Source organism: Nematolebias whitei, chromosome 9, assembly GCF_014905685.2.
Source record: "Nematolebias whitei isolate Nwh7 chromosome 9, NemWhi1, whole genome shotgun sequence".
NCBI lineage: Eukaryota > Metazoa > Chordata > Actinopteri > Cyprinodontiformes > Rivulidae > Nematolebias > Nematolebias whitei.
Window position 1 is genome coordinate 52,547,210 of NC_056506.1, and position 21,846 is coordinate 52,569,055.

Sequence of the window (21,846 nt, forward strand, 5' to 3'; positions counted from 1 at the left end):
GCAATGAATCTGAAATATATGAAAGTTTCATTTTTATCATTACATTATGGAAAATAATGACCTTTATCACAATATGCTAATTTTTTGAGAAGGACCTGTATATGTTCATGTATGACGTCTATTTATGTTCCTTTGCTGTGGTAGATTTTTTTGATGCTTCAAATCGTGCCCTGTCTAGGACACGGTGTGAGATATCTTTTTTTTTTATACCGTCTCTCCTCATGTTTTCTTCCCTTTTCTCATCTAAGCAAAATATTTTTCTGAATAAGAATAAGAGGGCCACGCTTTTTATAGTAGCAGCTTCATGCACTCCGCCCATCTTTCGGATGACTGTACATACATGTTCTCGTTGTATCTCGTTGCAATGATAATAAAGTTTACTCTGATTCTGATCCAGTTGACCTAATGTAAAAGCAAGCATAAACCTTAATAGACATTACTTATCCACCTGCCAATTTCCTGTTAAATTATCAATTATCTTTTGTATTACAGCATTTCTCCTATTACTCATTTACTCATTACTGCCTTGACAGTTCTGAGGTGAAAAAAATATATAGTATATAATAAAGTTTTTTCAAAGCGGAAAACACAAAATATGCAATATTTTCCATAGTTTTCAAAAATATTAGAGAAATTATTTGTAACCAGATTAGATCGATTCATAGATAAACGGAATGTTTTAAGTAATGGTCAATATGTGTTTAGAGCAAATAATTCAAAATCAATGGCTCTTATTGGAACTAATAAGAGATAACTGCTGTTGATAAAAAACAGTATTGTGTTTTTGTTGATTTAAAAAAAGACCTTTGACACGATTGACCACACCATTCTCCTTGAAAAACTGAATAAATATGGCATTAGAGGATTAGCCCAACAGTGGGTATCCAGTTATTTGAATAATAGGAGACAGTTTGTATAGGTAAACAATGTAAGGCCAGAATTTCATGTTAATGGATTTGGAGTTCCTCAGGGGTCTGTGTTGAGACCAAAGTTGTTTATTTTGTATGTGAATGATCTGGTTGATGTGTCAAAGCTTTAAATGTGTGTTTTATTTGCAGATGATACCACTTCTTTTTTTTCGGGTGAAGATATTGAATGGATGTTAGACATGATACAGGCAGAATTCGTAAAAATACAATCTTGGTTTGAACATAATAAGTTATCCTGATGCATGCTCAATAATCCAGGTAGAAAAATCCAAAAAAGTTAAATCTGGTCCCATAGATTTTCAAAAAACAAAACACAGCAAACCAACAAAACAATGTAGAAATGTTTCGTCTTTCATCCGAAAGAACAGCTCAGAATCAAAGTTTCATCCTGCCTCAGCAATGCCAAACCACAACCTTCCAACATCAGTAGAGAGGAGAGGGACGCACTCACCACTCTTAGCAAGGACAAAAACATCATCATTCTCCCAGCAGACAAAGGAAGGTGCACAGTGATTTTGAACCAGAAAGACTGTCATGAGAAAGTTATGACACTCCTTAGTGACTTAAACACTTATGGACCTCTGAAAAGAGATCCAGGAAGTGGTTACAAGAAGAAGTTGATAGATTGCCTGAAAATTTTGGAGCAGGACAAGGCTATTGACCGTTTTCTGTACCACAGACTGTACACAGGGGAGGCCACACCTAGTCTGTATGGTTTACCTAAAATCCACAAACAAGGTGTACCTTTAAGACCAATTGTTAGCATGATTAACTCTGTCACTTACAATGTTTCCAAATATCTGGCGTCTGTACTCATCCCTTTAGTTGGCAGCTCAGAACACCACATACAGAACACCATGGACTTTGTGGATAAGGCGAGGGATGTCATCATGGAGACTGATGAAACAATGGTCTCTCTTGATGTCGCATCACTCTTTACTTCCTGTTGATGATGCAGTAGAGGTGGTCAGTTTAAGATTAAAATCAGACACCACTCTGAGCAGCAGGACCACACTTTAAACAGAATAACTGTGTCAACTCATGAAACTGTCCCAGCAGTCAACCTACTTCACATATGGGGAGCAATATTATAGGCAGAAACATGGGTGTGCTATGGGGTCTCCAGTTTCTCCTATTGTTGCCAACCTGTACATGGAGGAGGTAGAAAAGAGAGCCTTGACATCCTTTTCAGGGACACCACCAAGTCATTGGTTCAGGTATGTTGATGACACCTAAGTTAAAATTAAATCTCAGGAAGTCCAACATTTTACTGACCACATCAACTCTGTGGATAAATACATCAAGGTCACACGAGAAGATGTACAAAATTGGCTTTCTTGGACTGTGAGGTCTCAGTCTCTGATAGAGGACATTTGCAAACCAAGGTGTACCACAAACCCACCCACACAGACCAGTATTTGCAGTTTGACTACCATCACCCTTTGGAGCACAAGTTAGGAGTCATCATGGCTCTGTACCACAGAGCAAACAGCGTCCCCACTAGCTCAGGAGCCAGGTAGAAGGAGATATTCTACACAAGACAGGCTCTAGAGCAATGTGGATATCCTAACTGAGCCTTCCTGAAAGCAGAGAATAAACCCAAACAGGACTCCAGTCAGCCATCAGGTAAAAAGGAGGAACCCAGACCAGTGGTCATTCCGTATGTTGAGGGAGTATCAGAGAAACTGAGACGTTTATTTTCTAAACATAACATCCCAGTGGCTTTTAAACCCCAAAATACCTTAAAGACTAAAGAAGTTTAATCTGGTCCTCTGGACATTCAAAAAAAACAAAACAAAGCAAAACAACAAAATAGTGTAGAAACGTTTCGTCTCTCTTCCGAGAGACTTCCTCAGTCTGAGGAGCTGTATTCAGCTCAGTCTCTTAAATAGCACCTTCTCAGAGTGGATCAACCAGTTTTGCTGCTGACAACCAAAACCAGCTGATCACATGCTCAAGAAGGACCATCAGCCTAACAATGGATCATTAGCACACTGATGGCTGTTTACTATTCACAGAGGGCTGAGTAATACTAGCAATCACAGCATTGTAAGAGGGGGACAATTAAACATGTAAGCCTCCACCCCTGTTTAACGATGGACGATTTCTTTTCACAAAGATGGCCTCCTTTACTCCTCTCTCAAACCATTGTTCCTCTCAATCCAGGATGTGCACATCTTCATCCCTGAAAGAGTGACCGCTGGCCTGGAGATGAGTGTAGACCGCAGAGTCCTGGCCTGATGATGTTGATCTTCTGTGCTGGGCCATCCTTTTGGCCAGTGGCTGTTTTGTTTCCCCGATGTAAGACTGATCACAGCTCTTCTGACACTGAACAGCATACACAACATTACTCCGTTTGTGCCGGGGGACTGGATCTTTGGGATGAACCAGTCTTTGCCGTAATGTATTTTGGGGTTTAAAAGCCACTGGGACGTTATGTTTAGAAAATAAACATCTCAGTTTCTCTGATACTCCCTCAACATATGGAATGACCACTGGTCTGGGTCTGGGTTCCTCCTTTTCACCTGTTGGCTGACTGGAGTCCTGTTTGGGTTTCTTCTCTGCTTTCAGGAAGGCCCAGTTAGGATATCCACATTGCTCTAGAGCCTGTTTTGTGTGGGATTTCTCCTTCTGCCTGGCTCCTGAGCTAGTGGGGACGCTGTCTGCTCTGTGATACAGAGTCCTGATGACTCCTAACTTGTGCTCCAAAGGGTGATGGGAGTCAAACTGCAAATACTGGTCTGTGTGGGTGGGTTTGTGGTACACTTCAGTTTGCAAATGTCCTCTATCAGAGACTGAGACCTCACAGTCCAAGAAAGCCAACCTGCCATATTTTTCATCTTCTCGTGTGAACTTGATTTATTTATCCACAGAGTTGATGTGGTCAGTAAAATGTTGGACTTCCTGAGATTTAATTTTAACCCAGGTGTTGTCAACATACCTGAACCAATGACTTGGTGGTGTCCCTGAAAAGGACGTCAAGGCTCTCTTTTCTACCTCCTCCATGTACAGGTTGGCAACAATAGGATAAACTGGAGACCCCATAACACACCCATGTTTCTGCCTATAATATTGATCCCCATATGTGAAGTAGGTTGACTGCAGGCACAGTTTCAAGAGTTGACACAGTTGTTCTGTAGAAAGTGTGGTCCTGCTGCTCAGAGTGGTGTCTGATTTTAATTTTAAACTGACCACCTCTACTGCATCATCAACAGGAATGCACGTAAAGAGTGATGTGACATCAAAAGAGACCATTGTTTCATCAGTCTCCATGATGACATCCCTCACCTTGTCCACAAAGTCCATGGTGTTCTGTATGTGGTGTTCTGAGCTGCCAACTAAAGGGATGAGTACAGATGCAAGATATTTGGAAACATTGTAAGTGACAGAGTTATTCATGCTAACAATTGGTCTTCAAGGTACACCTTGTTTGTGGATTTTAGGTAAACCATACAGACTAGGTGTGGCCTCCACTGGGTACAGTCTGTGGTACAGTCTGTGGTAAAGAAAACAGTCAATAGCCTTGTCCTGCTCCAAAATTTTCAGGCAATCTATCAACTTTTTCTTGTAACCACTTCCTGGATCTCTTTTCAGAGGTTCATAAGTGTTTAAGTCACTAAGGAGTGTCATAACTTTCTCATGATAGTCTTTCTGGTTCAAAATCACTGTGCACCTTCCTTTGTCTGCTGGGAGAATGATGATGTTTTTGTCCTTGCTAAGAGTGGTGAGTGCGTCCCTCTCCTCTCTACTGATGTTGGCAGGTGGTGGTTTGGCATTGCTGAGGCAGGCTGAAACTTTGATTCTGAGCTGTTCTGCTTCAGCCTCTTTAATTTTTTTGTTGCGGATTGCTGACTCAGTAGCTGTGATCATCTCCACCAGAGGAATTCTACTTGGTGCAACCGCAAAGTTCAGTCCCCTTGCAAGAATCTCTGTCTTTGTCTGGGTGAGCTGTCTGCCATATAAATTCTTCACCCACTTTTCTGTCTCCCTGGCTTGTAATTGACTACTGGAGTGTTGTCCTACACTGAATGTGTTGGTATTGGAATAGTGATGGTGTTGATGAGTTATTAGTACGTTAAACTTTTTTTGTTGTCGAGTCTTGGACTTGACATGCTGTGCTAAGCGTGCCTGATCTGTACAGTCCATCACTTGCTGAAGTGTGGTCTTATCTAGGCACGTTGTTAGTTTTTGTTTAATGCACTCTTCCTTGGCCTTCAAGGCCTCAATAGTAAAATTGGTCTGTCTCACCCGTTCATTCAGCAGCTTGGTTTGTGCCTTCTGAAGGATCTTGCTTACCCGGTGCCCACTGACTGAAGATTTTAGTTCCAGGCTCTTGGGAATGATGCCACTTTGTCGACATCTGAGGTTGAATCGCAAATTGTTCCTGTAGTCTGCCCTCTTCCTTGCTGTTTTCTCCAACTCTCTAACTAGTTTGAGGCATCCTGGCCAAAGGGGTTCAAAATATCCTGATGCATGCTCAATAATCCAGGTAGAAAAATCTAAAAAAAGTTAAACTTTTTAAACTAAAGTTTAACTTTTTTAGATTTTTCTACCTGGATTATTGAGCATGCATCAGGACATTTAAGACTAGTTCATCTCAAAGATCCAGTCCCCCGGCACAAACAGAGTAATATTGTGTATGTTGTTCAGTGTCAGGAGGGTGATCAGTCTTACATCGGGGAAGCTAAACAGCCACTGGCCAAAAGCATGGACCAGCACAGAAGAGCAACACCATCAGATCAGGACTCTGATGTCTACACTCATCTCCTGGCCAGAGATCACTCTTTCAGGGATGATGTTCACATTCTGGATAGAGAGGAATGATGGTTTGAGAGAGGAGTAAAGGTGGCCATCTTTGTGAAAAGAAACCATCCATCATTAAACAGGGGTGGAGCCTCCGTGTTCAACTGTCCCCCTCTTACAATGCTGTTATTGCAAGTATCACTCAGCCTCTGTGAACAGTAAACAGCCATCAGTGTGCTAATGATCCATCGTTAGGCTGATGGTCCTTCTTGATCATGAGAGCAGCTGGTTTTGGTTGTCAGCAGCAAAACTGGTTAATCCATTTTGAGAAGGTGTTATTTATGGTCGTTTTCACACTAGATAGTCCGGTAGACTCGGTTCAGGACCAATATTCATGAGCTTTTGTTTACATTTGAGCTGGAGCGTTTGCATTCACACTGCACTGTGCAGTCGAGTCAACCTGTTGAACCAACCTATTCCCCCGCTCGCCTGTGGGGGTGCTGCACCAAGAACTACTGAAAGAAACGACACAAAAACCTCTGAAGACACGTCTTCTTCTTCTCCTGTAAATAAAAATTAAATGAAGTGGCATCAAGTTTTAGCAGTTTTAGGAGTTATATTTTGTAATTTTTCAAAAATGGACTTCGCATGAGCAGAAGATGAGACGGAAGACCATGGAGAATATTGTTTTTCCACACAAGACAGCTGACGGCTCCATATAAGGTAAGAGAAATGCGTGTTTGTCCTGCGGAGCGGGGTCCGGTCTGTTTACATTCACTCTGTACTCGAACCGCACTGGAGTTTGCTTCTACCGGACCGAGACCTAGGTTTTAGCCTGGGCCAGAGTTCGCCTTTTTGTTCCGTGACAGAGTTCGATGGCGCGTTCACACCTCCCTAAACGAGCCGGACTTTCTAGGAAAACGAGCTAGAGTTTGATTAAAGTGGACTAAACAGGGCTAGTGTGAATGCACCCTATAAGACTGAGCTGAATACAGCACCTCAGACTGAGGAAGTCTTTCAGATGTGTTAAAGACGAGAGCTGGCTGCGGGTCACGGGACCCGGAAACCCCCTCCAGCCCACGTCTTTCCCCCCGGCTCAAATCTCTCTCAGAAGTGGCAACTCACAATATCAATAAATCAAGGAAACATCAATTAAGTTTTATCAATTATATTAAAAAAAGGCAGGAAAAGTTTACAATTTACAGTGCTGGACTCTCTGGTCTATGACTCGTTCACAGACCCGGAAAAGCCCCGATGTCCCGTGTCATTACTCATTTATAGGGCCCTGGACTCCTCCTTCGTAGAAGGGAGCTCAACCTGGCGGTGCATGAGGAGGCGTGACTAATTGTGATCTCAATGGATCTTATGTGGTTCTGATGTGTGTTAGGAAATATGAGACGTGTTTCAAAAGCCTCTCTACGTGATGTGGCAAGCAGATTAAACTCTACTCCTTGACTGATATTGAAATCCCAGGGAGACTCTCTTTAGAGTTGCTGACCCAGTTTACCCCAGTCAGAACCGGGTCATAATTTCATTATAATCCTGTCTCTGAGCAGATCAAAACCATAGGACCAGTCTAGATAAGAAATATCCAACAGATGGAAGACAAAACGTTTCTACATTTTTTTGTTTTTTTGCTTTGTTTTGTTTTTTGAATGTCCAGAGGACCAGATTTAACTTTTTTGGATAATAAGTTATTATTAAATTTCAAAGAAAAAAACAAAAACCTATATGATATTTAGTAATAGAAATAAAATGATCAAAGTCCCATTTAAAATTGACAGTATTGAAATACATAGTTAATGGAATAAAATTTTTGGTTGTCGTTATTTATGAGAAGCTGACGTGGAAATCTCATGTAAATTACTTAAGAATAAAAATAAAATCAGTTGCATTACTGTATAAAGGAAACTAGTTTTTGAATGGCAAAGCTTTGTATATATTGTATAATGTTGAAATCAGGTCTCTCTTGTAAATGAGTCCTCGAGGCTCAATGGGATTACCTGTCTAAATAAAGGTTGAATGAATAATGTAACGATTTTTCCATATTTAATCTATTGTATTCACGTTTGGGGAAACGCATGCAAAACAATTGCGAATCCTTTTTTTATTTTACAAAAAAGAGATATAAGAATAATTAATAGGAAGTGCTGTAGTCACCCAACAAATACATAATTTCATCAGTTGAAATTTTTAAAATTTTATGATTTGGTTGAATGTATAAAGTTTAATAAAAATATCACCCAAAATATTCAAGAGGGGAGCGCAACAGGGGGAAGTAGACCCCACATTAAATGGGGGGCCCAAATTGATCCAAGAGAGGGGACCACCCAAAACCCAACCCGAGACATAAACAGGTACACACAGACAGCCTGACAGAGCCTCTGTCGGGTCCCCTAACCCATCGCATCCAGGAACCTTGATCAAAAAATCCAAAAAACCCAGGGAGAACCGGAGCACTGCCCCCCAAGGCCCAAAGCCCACCCACAGCCCAGACCCCAACCAGTCAGCCTACCCCTTGTTCTCTACGAGTTTTAAACGCACTAATTAAATGTTTTTGAACATCAAATGAACATGGTGCCCCATCAGCAGATCATTAGCATGATCTGCTAATTTTGAATTCATCAGGTTTTACATTGTAGAGTCATGAGGTAAAATAAACGTGTCCACATGTCGGTAGATCTTTGTCGCAGCTGAACGTCACACACCATTCATCCAAAACGGTTCTGATCCGGTAATCAGATTAAAGAAAATCCTTTCAGGATTAAGATGCTCTCTGCTCCTTCTTTGGTTTCAGGATTTCTCAGCTGGAGTTTTTTCTGCGTGGTCCAATGAAATCTTGAGGTAAGTACATTTTCAGCATCTATTTAGCTTTTATTATTTTAGGAAGGTCTGCTTTGAATTTAAAACTTACTGATCATATTGATTACTGCAAAATTCAGTTCCATAACCTCATAATCCTCTTATCAATGTCTAAATCTGTGATTGTTTGATTTCACACAGATTTATTTCAAACAACATTTGTACTTGAATACACACACGCACACACACAGTAACACACTTCTTTTTAACTAAATAATGATTTACAAAACAAAATGAAAAAAAAAATCTATCTGTTTCTAATCAGCTTTACAGTCTGTGTTAATGTCAGATTATTAATATAGCACAATAAAAACCACAAATGTTGCCCAATGTTCTTTCAGTTCAGTCAAGACATTGTGTATCATTAAAAAATGTGAGTTAAAAATAACCAGACTACCTGCATGAAAAGCCAAATTATATCAAAATCCGTCCGTCCGTCCGTCTAGCCATGCACACACAAAGATACAATTATTTTTGTAAGGTGGAAGTGAGATTGATTGACAAGTCCTGACCCTCAGTCATTCCACCTTCATGTGGGGTGAATTAAGAGTTTTTGATTTAGGATCTGTCAGGATGTTTTGTTTTGGTTATTTGTTGGTAGATCTTTTAGTTTAGTTGTAGATTTATTGGGTTCTTTTTGTTTTAGTTCTTGTGTGTTTATCGGAGCAGCTGGCTCCTCTCACCTGTTACCAGCTCTTTATCTTCAATCCCCTGCCATCTCCATCTAATCTGGCATTATTGGCTCTGTGCCTTGGTTCATAACCTCCCAATCCTGTTGTTCCCCTGTGTGATCACTGTTCTGCATGAGGCTCCATGCCTCAGTTCCTCTCGATTCTCCAGAGGCTTCGTACCTCAGTTCTGCACATTCCCCTGCGTGCTCTATGTTCCTCCTGAGGCTCTGTTTCTCACTTGCTGATGTTTCCCATATGACAGTCTTTGTCCTAGGCTCTGTGCCTCTGTTCTAGTCATTCTCCCACATAATTGTCATTCTCCAGAGGTTCCAGCAGCTCTACCAGTTGCGCCACCGTGCATGTATTTTATATTCTTTATGTAATTTATTCCTGTTGATCTTTGTTTTTTTCTGTAAAGTGTCCTTGGGTGTCATGAAAGGCGCTTTTTAAATAAAATTATTATTATTATTATGCTGGTGAAGATTCTCAGTCATCCAGGACATGATGAATTCAAAAAGCGTTCAATACAAAAACACCTGGACTTTATTTGTAACAGAAGACGTTTTCACACCTGATGGGAACAGAGGGGCCTCGTCTGTGAATTAGAGGAACAAAAGACTCTTACTGTTAAGGTGTTAAGGTGTGAATTGCCAATCTACATATGTGTGTGTGTCTTATCTCACTCAGCCTTATAACCTGAATCTCTCACTCTCTGCTCTTTGAATTGAGAAAGCTCCTCGGATGAGGAGCGAAACATCTTCTGTTACAAATAAAGTCCAGTTGTTTTTGTATTGAACGCTTTTTGTATTATTTTTTATTTAACTGTTAGCTCAAAACTGTTTGGACAATAACAAGAATGGTGTTTGCTGGTGAAGATTCTCAGTCATCCAGGACATGATGAATTAAAAAGCGTTACGGTCGCTCCTACACCTACGAGACCCTGAAGAGGGACCCAACCAGCACCTACAAAAAGAAAGTCACAGATTACCTGCAAAACTTGAAAAGGAGAAAACAATCAATTGATCGTTGTATTATAGATTGTACCCAGGGGAAGCCACTCCCTGTCTTTATGGACTCCCAAAAATACACAAAGAAGGAACACCACTCAGACCCATCGTCAGCAGCATGAACTCAGTGACATACAATATTGCTAAACATCTGGCTGGTATTTTAGCTCCTCTTGTTGGAAACACACCTCATCACATAAAGAACTCCATTGATTTTGCTAACAAAGTTCAACACTTGAAACTAACCCCAGGAGAAACTTGTATCGTATGATGTGACTTCTCTTTTCACATGCATACCCATCTCTGAAGCAGTAGAAACCGTCAGAAAACAACTTCTACAAGACAATGACTTAATCAACAGGACCAACTTCACCCCAGACCAGATCTGCACCCTGTTGGACCTCTGCCTCTCCACCACTTATTTCAAGTTCAATGACAGTTTTTACAGACAGAAGCACGGCTGTGCCATGGGATCTCCAGTGTCACCCATTGTTGCCAATCTCTACATGGAGGAAGTGGAACAGAGAGCCCTACACTCCTATGAGGGAACTAAGCCAAGCCATTGGTTCCGTTATGTGGATGACACCTGGGTCAAAATCCAAGCCAAGGAAATAGAAGCGTTCACCAGACACATTAACTCGGTCGATAACAACATCAAGTTCACCAGAGAGGATGCAAACGACAACAAGCTGCCTTTTTTGGACTGTTTGGTTCAGATGGAGAGAGAGGACAGCCTCATCATTGAAGTTTACAGGAAACCAACCCACACAGACCAGTATCTTCTGTTTGACTCCCACCATCCACTGGAACACAAACTCTCTGTCATCAGAACTTTACAACATCGGGCCGAATGCGTCCCCACAAAGACAGAAGGGAAGGAAAAGGAACTGAAACTTGTTCAAGAAGCTCTTCAAACATGTGGATATCCTAACTGGGCTTTTGTCAAGTCAGCGAGGAAATCTACAAAACACACTAATAAACAGAAAAAGGAGAAGAACAGACGGAAAAACATTGTCATCCCTTATGTTGCTGGAGTATCAGAGAAATTCAGAAGGATCTTCAACAAACACAGGATTTCAGTACATTTCAAACCCAGCAGGACTCTCAGACAGAGGCTGGTCCACCCTAAGGACAAGACACCCATACACAAACAGAGTGGTGTAGTGTATGCGGTCCAGTGCAGCGAGGACTGTCCAGACCTCTACATTGGAGAAACTAAACAGCCTCTTCACAGACGCATGACTCAACACAGGAGTCACCTCCTCTGGACAAAATTCCGCAGTTCACCTCCACCTCACAGATAAGGGACACTCTTTTGAGGACCAAAATGTGCACATTTTGGACCGAGAACACAGATGGTTTGAGAGGGGGGTGAAGGAAGCAATTTATGTAAAAAGAGAAAAACCCTCTCTTAACAGAGGAGGAGGCCTCAGATTCCCACTTTCAAAAACATATAATGCAACTTTAAAACAGATCCCCAGCCAGTTTTCACACCTGATGGGAACAGAGGGGCCTCGACTGTGAATTAGAGGAACAAAGACCTACTGTTTAGGTTTTTTAGGTGTGAACTGCCAATCTACATATACAGTATGTGTGTGTGTGTGTGTGTGTGTGTCTGTGTGTGTGTCTTATCTCACTCAGCCTTATAACCTGTATCTCTCACTCTCTGCTCTTCGAATTGAGAAAGCTCCTCGGATGAGGAGCGAAACATCTTCTGTTACAAATAAAGTCCAATTGTTTTTGTATTGAACGCTTTTTGAAGAATGGTGTTTATTACCATGATTAGGCTTTGAAAAGACAGTCAGAAACATCACCCATCCATCCATCCGTTTTCTTCCTCTTATCCGGGGTCGTGTCGTGGGGGTAGCAGCCTAAGTAGGGAGGCCCAGACTTCCCTCTCCCCAGCCACTTGGACCAGCTCTTCCGGGGGAATCCCGAGGCGTTCCCAGGCCAGCCGAGAAACATAGTCCCTCCAACGTGTCCTGGGTCTTCCTCTGGGCCTCCTTCCGGTGGGACGTGTCCGGAACACCTCACCAGGGAGGCGTCCAGGAGGCATCCTAAACAGATGCCCGAGCCACTTCAACTGGCTCCTCTCGACGTGGAGAAGCAGCGGCTCTACTCTGAGTCCCTCCTGGATGATCGAGCTTCTCACCCTATCTCTAAGGTAGAGCCCAGACACCCTGCGGAGAAAACTCATTTCGGCCGCTTGTATCCGAGATCTCATTCTTTCGGTCACAACCCAAAGCTCGTGACCATAGATGAGGGTAGGAACGTAAATCGATCGGTAAATTGAGAGCTTCACCTTTTGACTCAGCTCTCTCTTCACCACGACAGACCTGTACAGCGCCTGCTTCACTGCAGACACTGCACCTATCCGCCTATCGATCTCATGCTCCATTTTTCCCTCATTTGTGAACAAGACCCCAAGATACTTGAACTCCTCCACTTGGGACAGGACCTCCTTCCTGACCCAGAGAGGGCACTCTACCCTTTTCCGGCTCAAGACCATGGCCTCGGATTCGGAGTAACTGATCTTCATCTTGGCCGCGTCGCATTCGGCTGCGAACCACTCCAGCGAAAGCTGTAGATCATGATCTGATGAAGCCAATAAGACCACATCATCTGCAAAAAGCAGAGACGCAATCCTAAGGCCACCAAAACGGATCCCCTGAACACCTTGGCTGCGCCTAGAAATTCTGTCCATAAAAGTTATGAACAGAATCGGTGACATCACCTCAACCTTAAATAATAGTAGAACCCAGAGATGTTCCATATCAGCAGAAAATGCGAGCATTACCCTGAAACTCCAGTGAACCACACCTTCATTTTTTATTTTTAGTTTATTTAAAATAAAATCTCCATGTTGGTCGAACTATCCAACCTGCATTAATGTGAGTTCAGTAAACAAAGTGTTTCCTAACTTTAGTCGTGAACCTGATTTTGACCCTCTTCTTTGTGTATAATGCAGAGCGGAAACACAAACTAACCATGAAATGGATTTTCTGCAGGTCATCAGTATGCAGCTCACCTGTTTGCTAGGGGCTTGTCTTTGGGTGTTATGCATAAGTGGCGTCCATACCGCAACCTTCAAACTTGCCTTGGTTGGGCCCTGGGCATGTGACCCGATGTTCTCCAGGGCGATGCCCACAGCGGCAGCTAACTTGGCGCTGTCCCGGCTACGAAGTGACGGTGATCTGAGCAGAGGATATTGGTATGACGTGAAACTGCTCAATGAGGACTGCTCCACCTCCAAAGGTTTGTTTACCATTAAACTAACAATTGCACAGTTTTAATAAATAACCTTCAATTTTGTTGCACAAGTTTTCTGTCAAACAACACAATGAGAAATACTTCAGTTCAAGAAAAAAGACTTTAATATATTTCCTCTGGTGCTGTCTGGATTGCTATCATCAATCACCCTGTCATTACTATTGTTTTTTCAGCTTTGACTGAACTTGGAGAGATGGAGGGTTATGGTCATGCCTACATCGGGCCGTTTAACCCCGCCCTGTGCCATGCTGCATCCTTGTTCACTCAGCATTGGGAGGTGGGGCTGGCATCTCCAGGCTGCCTTGATGCTAACTGGCCAAATCTACCACCTATCACTCCTCCACACAAAGTCCTCTTCACTGTGCTTAGATTCTTCCGCTGGGCGCATGTTGCAATCATCTCAGGTGAGTGTGGCATGTGGTCTATCTGCTGAAGGGTTTCTGTTCTCTAGCTGCTATCAGGAGCTACTTGGTGTGAAAAACAATCCAGTGCTGAATGTAAAGTTAATGATTGAGAAATGACTGGGTGAAACTGATCTGATTAATATGGTTTTGGCAGATAAACTGATAAGGGAGAGGTGGACAAAATGTTTGAGGGGTGGGGATTCACTGGGAGTGGATAAAAAGACTGGACTACACCATCCCTGCTCGTGGATGTTCTGTTCATGTCTGGACCTTTATTCTGCACATCATGGTTTCCAAGCAAGGTGGTGGAAAAAACAGGAGAAATTTATTTTAGGAAAGATCCAACCAATTTTTTAAAATATTTATTTTAGATCCCCATCTATTTTGTTTTCATAGTGGCACTATCATTTGAACAACTGAATTTATGTAAAAAAAAATCTTTGCACTGAAGAAAGCACAACTTCCACTTAATGAGTGCAGCACTCTTTAGGAAGGAGGGTGTTCAGGACTATTTGGGACCATTTAAGAAACAAAAATGGCAAAGTTGGTAGTTCCACGTTCATGTTCCAAAAGAAGAAAATAAAAAAACTTTTTTATTCCATGAGAACTGAACTTTGATTCCCATGTGTTCACTGGTTCTAAAGAACTGATGCCTCATGTACGAAAGTGCAGCTTTTTTACTGAAATTTATCATAGTGACAAAATGTGAAAAGTGCATGTTAACAAAAATAGTCAGATTTATTAAACCATGCGGATGCATGTTTCTGTGCACCTGCACACATCTGGATGATATGGAAGTCCTCCCTTGACACGCCTCCATTTAAACATGTTTATAGATATGTCCTGCATGTGGGATTCTCCTCTCTGCACAATTAGAAAATATGTGTGGATGCATCAGAATGAGGAATGTCATAGTGTAATGGTATAAAAAATTTGTTTGGCACATATGCCAAACTAACCTACGTCGAGAGGAGCCAGTTGAGGTGGCTCGGGCATCTGGTTAGGATGCCTCCTGGACACCTCCCTGGTGAGGTGTTTCGGACATGACCCACCGGGAGGAGACCCAGAGGAAGACCCAGGACACGCTGGAGGGACTATTGCCCCTTTTCCACTGTCACAGCGCGGGTCGGATATTTCTGGCTTGGCGCGTGTTTGAGGTCTTTTCCATGGTTCCTGGGACCGGCTCGCCTCCATAAATTCTGGCCCGGCTTCTCAAGGCATCCAAGCGAGCCGAGCCGTGAACGTCAGAAACACTGTCGGTCACTGATTGGTTGGGGGGAGGAGTCTGTTGAGTCTTTCCAAAACAACAGATCTGCCATTTTTTCTACAGCCCGCCATTAGCCAAACCTCGAGGAGCATATTTTTAGGAGCGTATTTTTTAATAGTTTTTTAAAACAACTATGTCCAATCTGTGGTCTAATGCTGAAGTGCAGGCGTTTTTGTGCTTTGTGGCTAACGAAAAAAATTCTAAGTGAACTGGATGGAATGATTCGAAATGAAAGAGTGTTTAGAGAAGTGTCGGAGCTGATGGCTGCTCACGGCTACCATCGAACACTAAAGCAGTGCCGGGAGAAGCTGAAGAAACTTCGAGGCGATTACTGTAGAATTAAAGACCACAATGACAGGAGCGGATCAGACCATCAGAATTGGAAGTGGTTCTATCAGATGGATGCTATATATGGTAATCGCCCAGCTAATAATGGGAGAGAAGGTTGCTTGGACACGGCCACTGCTCATCTTGAAGCAATTATTGAAGATGGTGAGTGTTTTCTAACTTTAAACATATTTTAAGTTACTCATCCTATCGGTTCTGGACATATTTTAACTAAAAAAGAGGCTGTCTCAGACGCCATCGACAACATCGATGCTATGATGCTATGCAAATTAGCATATATGCTAACTGTACTGTACTTGGTAAGAACAGATGCGATAATCACATTCCACATCACTTTATTTGTGATGAGAAGGACTTGCTTTTATATTTATAAAATAAAAGATAAATAAATAATTAATAAATACTGAATTAGTTTCTAGATTTGTCATACAAAATACCCATGGTCCCAGTTACATACAACAGTTAAATGTAAAACTCAAACAGTATTAAGATCTATGATCTGAACCAAGAAAAACATTAACTAAAAAAACTTCTACTATTAATACGCTATGCACTAATAGCACTAAACAATAAAAACAATACGTTAAACAGCAGCACAAACTTGATTTTGTGCAGCCTAATTATCAGTTAATAATTTTATCAGTTAATCATAATAAATATAGCCGTTATGGTGTTATGTTACTCAAGCAGATGCAATTTAGTGAGTACAACAGGTTTCAACCAATTCGCTTTAACAGCACATACAAAAAAGTTTGTATTACTGTATTTTCCACAGTACACGTTGTACTACCATGAGTAACATCAGTACATATTTGTCAAGTACAATCGATGATGCAATTATTAAAATTAAAACTTATTAAAAAAAACTGTGACTTAGATGTTGAAAAGTACAATAAATTATTTATTTATTCATTAAACTGAACTTCAACCAAGCATTTTTTGGAGTGCTTGGTGAAATTGCACATGCATTAATGAACAGACATGTGTGAGTTATTTTTTGATAGATTGAAAGAAAGATAGATTGATAGATGTAGACAATCAGTAGTTGGATCCAGTATTTTTGTATATTTGTTACATTTTTTACTTTCCTATTAAATGTTTTTTTTCTTAAGTGGTGTCCTTGATTATTAAATTTCGTAAACATGTTTTACAATATTAAGTGAAAGTAGTTTTTGTTTAAATACATAGTTGAAGTTAAGAAAATTTTCAATTTGCATTTGACCTTTAATGAACCCTAAGAAAAGATGGTCATAATCTGCTCTACTTTTATGTTATAAATTTTTGGGTTATATGCTCAAGTCAGACAAAAACAGTAAAAAAAATTCAGCTGAAAGCCCTGGTGCACCTTTTATTTGAACCGCAGAGATTTTAACAGCCCATCTGAGGCAAATAGGCAGATGTTCAACTGAACTGAGCATTCATGCTGTGTTGGTCTTCATCTATCCATCCATCTTCCACTTATTCTGAAGTCGGGTCGTGGGGGCAGCAGCATAACCAGGGAGGCGCAGACATCAACCGGTGAGGTTCTTCTTGGAGGACCACAAGGAGTTCCCAGATCAAATGACAATTAATAAGTAATACTTTGTTTTTACATTTAATGAAACAAACCTTTTATATTTAAGGGCAAATTTAAACCAAATTATTTTCAAATCTAGCTTATTGTAAAAGCGGTTTCACTGATTACAGCAAAGTGTGATGTGTTTAGCAGTTTTAACAAGAACCTTGTTCATATCTAAAAATAAAAGTGAGGATATTTTTAAGACATCTTTATTATATATATATATATATATATACAAAAGGAAAATACCAGGGCTTTAAAGCAAGTAGGGAAGGCAATAAAGTAGGATTAAGAATTCAGTTTAAAAAATAATGCTCAGGAGGTAGTCCATTAGAGCATTTCTGACATCTCTTCCTTCAACTTCCTGTTGCACAGCTGCCTGGGGAGGCTGTGCTGCTGCTTCTGCACGAGGTTCATCCAATAAAGTATCATAAGACTCTCCATGGCTTTCACACAGGTTGTGTAGTGCACAGCAGGTCAGCACCATGGACTTTACAAGTTGGACATCGCAGTCATTCCGTTTTAGAAGGCAACACCATCTTCCCTTCAGCCTACCAAAAGCATTTTCAACAACAACTTGTGTACTACTAAATTTTTGGTTGTACATCTGCTGTTCTGCTGTTAGCCTTCCAGTGTCACAAAATGGTTTTAAGAGCCAGTCTTGCAAGGGATAAGCTGCGTCACCCAGGATGTAGTAGCCGGTATTTGCTGTGCCATTGTTCCTGATATGAGCTGGGAACAGGTTTCCCCGGCTGGCTAGCTCCTACAGTGTGGACAGTCTGAGAACCCTGGCATCATGCAGGCTCCCTGGCAATCCAGCAAATACATTCCAAAACTGTCCCCTTCCATTCACAACAGCTTGCAGGATAATGGAATGCCAACCTTTTCGAATAAACTAATTGGTATAATAGTGCTGTGGTGCTATGATGGGAATGTGGCTGCCATCAATAGCACCCACACAGTGTGGGAGCCCCCACCTGTTTTCAATGTAAAGAGACATTTCTCTGAACATTTCTTCAGTCGGCATACGGATCTGTTCTGGCACCAACAATGTCTCTGCTGCTGCACAAAACTCTTGCAAACACATTCCGGTAAGCTGGCGCCTGTGTACATGGCTTGCAATCCACCTCTGCTGATGGTGTTCGTATTTTTGGTGTTTTTTTCATTTCTCATCTGTGACATCAACGCTCTGCTGGTGTATGACCGAAAACAACTTTTGGATCTTCGACCTTGTGGCACCAATGTCACTTATTTTGATCATTATGAGCGTAACTCTGGACCCCCCCCTGTCCCCCCGCTGCTGGCGGACGTGCCTGCTTACCTGCAGCGGGGCACGCACCTGCCTCCCCGGAGACGTCGCTCCAGACGCCGTGGAAAACGCGCTGGCCGGCTGGTGAAGCTTAAAGCCCTGCCTGCTGCCTCTGAATCATCCTCTCCAGCTGATGGTGAGCGTTTCCACCTCCGCTCCTGGCGCTGTACAGATCCTGTGGCGCGCTGTCTGATCCCGCTGTCGGGGTCCCATCATCACACTGGGCCTGTGCGAGGCTGGGTTTCCTGCCGGAGGCGCGCGTCTAACTCTGCAAATCTGAGGCCGCTGGACTGGACACTGCAATCATTTCCTCCTGTGGTGGATTCTACGAGGATGGCCCTGATAAATGCCAGATCACTGGCTAATAAAACTTTTATTTTGAACGACTTTTTCTGCTGCAACCAACTGGACTTTCTTTTCATCACTGAGACTTGGATCTGCCCTGGTGAGTTCAGTGTTTTTCTGGAATTACTGCCTCTGGATTGTTCTTTTTTCAATGTTCCAAGGACAACTGGTCGTGGTGGAGGATTATTGGCTGTTTTTAAGAAACATTTGCACTGCAGACAGCTCCATGGTTCAGTTAATTATTCAAGTTTTGAACTGCTCTGTTGTGAGCTGGGCCGCTCCAACCCAGTTCTGTGTGCTATTTTTTACAGACCCCCCAGATACCATAAACAGTTTTTAAATGAACTATCTGACTTTCTAACTGGTATTCTGCTCCAATATGATCGGGTTGTGATTTTAGGTGACTTTAATATCCACGTGTGCTGCCCAGATAAACCATTAGCTCAGGACTTTCTAGACCTCATCCAGTCCTTGAACTTTGTGCAGAGTGTTGTTGGTCCGACTCACCAGCAGGGCCACACTCGACTTAGTCTTAACACATGGTTTGTCTGTTTCTGATTTAGAAATTGGTGACACTGTTTGTTCTGACCACAAACCGGTTTTATTCAACACCTCATTGATTTGTGAACCTGCACCTCCCCCCACACCCAAGCCCTGTAGGATTTTTAACCCTTCCACCGCCAAACTCTTCTCTTCCATCTTTGCTGGTAATTCTGTTTCAGACTCTGAACTCTCTGCGGGTCTTACTACAAAGGAGTTGCTTTCTCAGCATCAGGAGGCATGTGTACAGATCCTGGACTCAGTCGCCCCGTTAAAGCTCAGGAATCGAACACGCACGCCCCACCCTTGGGTAAATGAGACTACACGAGAGGCAAGACGCTTGTGCAGAAGAGCTGAACGTCGATGGAAAAAAGATAAACTTCAGGTGTCTTTTGAGATGTTAAAAACATGTTGGAAAGCCTATCAGACCACCGTTAAACAGGAGAAAAACAAATATTTCTCAAACATTATCAACTTAAACAGTCACAACCCCCGCGTTCTCTTCAGCACCATTAACACCATTCTGAACGTGCCTCAGTCTGCCACCATTGAGGCCTCTGTCGACACCTGTAATAAGTTTGTCAGGCATTTTGCTGAAAAGGTGGAGTCGATCAGGTCATCAATTCCACACTCCACAGCCGACCCTTCAGTTCTTGTCCCCTGCTCAGCAGTCTTCAGTCACTTTGACCCCATCTCACTCTCATTTTTAAATGAGGTCGTTGATCACATGAAGCCCTCAGGCTCCCCTGCTGATCCCATCCCTGCTGCATTTTTTAAACAGGTTCTACCGTCAACTGGACCCTCTGTTCTTGCCATTATTAACAGCAGTTTGGCTACAGGTGTGGTCCCCGATGTTTTAAAACATGCAGTGGTAACTCCATTAATTAAAAAACCCGGACTCGACCCTGCAGCTTGTTCTAACTTCAGGCCAATCTCAAAACTTCCATTTATTTCTAAAATCTTGGAGAAAATAGTTTTTAGTCAACTAACCAAGTTTTTGAATGTAAATGGAATTTTTGAGATTTTTCAGTCAGGATTTAAACAACTGCACAGCACCGAGACAGCTTTAGTAAGGGTCTGTGATGACATTCTGCTAGCGAATGACTCTGGTCAGTCTGTGATCCTGGTACTCCTCGATTTTACCGCTGCATTTGACACTGTTGATCACAGCATCCTTATGTCACGGCTAGAACACTGGGTTGGGATTACAGGGGTGGCGCTAGAATGGTTCCGTTCTTATCTGGGTGACAGGAGTTTTTGTGTTAACTTTGGCAATCATTTATCTGCTTCTGTCCCTCTTTCCTGTGGGGTCCCACAAGGCTCCATTCTTGGACCCCTTCTGTTCTCATTGTATCTGCTCCCCTTGGGGTCAATCCTGAGGAAACATGGTATTTCGTTTCACTGTTACGCCGATGACTCTCAGATCTATCTACCTTTAAAACCAAACAGTTCTTGCTCCATCCTCCCTTCATCACTGCAGGAGCTTCATGATATCATCAGCTCGCTGCAGAACAAACACCCCGAGGCTCTTTACGTTGTAGCCGGAGACTTTAACCACGTGAATCTAAAGGACTGTCTCCCAAGCTTTAATCAGCATGTGACGATTCCAACACGTGGAGACCGCACGCTGGACCGTGTTTACACGAACGTAAAAGATGCATACAAAGCCGAACCCCGCCCCCACCTAGGACTGTCAGACCACATCTCAATCTTCCTGGCTCCTGCTTACATGCCCCCGCTGAGACGCTCCAGACCGGTACAAAAGAAAGTTAAATGTTGGATCCAGGACAGTGGCCCCATACTGAGAGATTGTTTTGATCGAACAGACTGGCAGGTTTTCAGAGAAGCTGCTGAAAATGGAGGTTCGCTTGATCTTGACCAATACACATCCTCAGTACTGGGTTACATTAGTACATGTACTGACACAGTCTCCACTATCAGAAATGTTAAAAGCTACCCAAACAGAAAACCTTGGCTGAATGCAGAGGTGCGTACCCTGCTGGAAGCCAGGAACACTGCCTTCAGGTCTGGAAACTCAGAGGAGCTGAGTAGGACAAGAAAAGAGCTGGTTGCTGGTATTAAGAGGGCCAAGGCCACGTATGCAAAGAGGATCGAGGGTCAATTCATCTCACAAGACCCTCGGAGCATGTGGAGGGGCATTAAGTGCATAACAGATTATAAAGGAAGGAGCGAACAATGCCCCAAAGACCCATCTCTGCCTGATGCCCTCAACAAGTTCTATGCACGCTTTGAAGACCCGAACAGACCACCCAGCACCAGACTCACCTCACCACCGGATGAAGAGCATCTCAGCGTGACCTCAGCAGAAGTGAGGAGTACCTTCAGGAGGATTGATCCGCACAAGGCAACTGGCCCAGACAACATCCCCGGAAAAGTGTTGAAGGAATGTGCTGATCAGCTCTGTGAGGTGCTGGCAGACATCTTTAACACCTCACTTACCCTGGAGACGGTTCCCACCTGCCTGAAGACTGCCACCATCATCCCAGTCCCAAAAAGCTCTACAGTGACTGGTCTGAATGACTATCGGCCAGTGGCCCTCACCCCGATAGTCGCTAAATGCTTCGAAAAACTG

The 21,846-nt window shown here is 42.6% G+C and overlaps 1 protein-coding gene across 1 annotated transcript in view; it reads left to right on the plus strand.

The window, feature by feature from the left end:
- The first annotated feature begins 8,461 nt into the window (after positions 1 to 8,461).
- LOC119414353 (retinal guanylyl cyclase 2) overlaps positions 8,462 to 21,846 on the plus strand; it is a 214,067-nt gene continuing 200,682 nt past the window's right edge. The window contains exons 1-3 of the mRNA XM_037681446.1: positions 8,462 to 8,516; positions 13,221 to 13,467; positions 13,656 to 13,886. Of these exons, the coding sequence (XP_037537374.1) occupies positions 13,230 to 13,467; positions 13,656 to 13,886 (469 nt within the window). The 5' untranslated portion in view covers positions 8,462 to 8,516; positions 13,221 to 13,229. The remainder of the gene's footprint in view (positions 8,517 to 13,220; positions 13,468 to 13,655; positions 13,887 to 21,846) is intronic.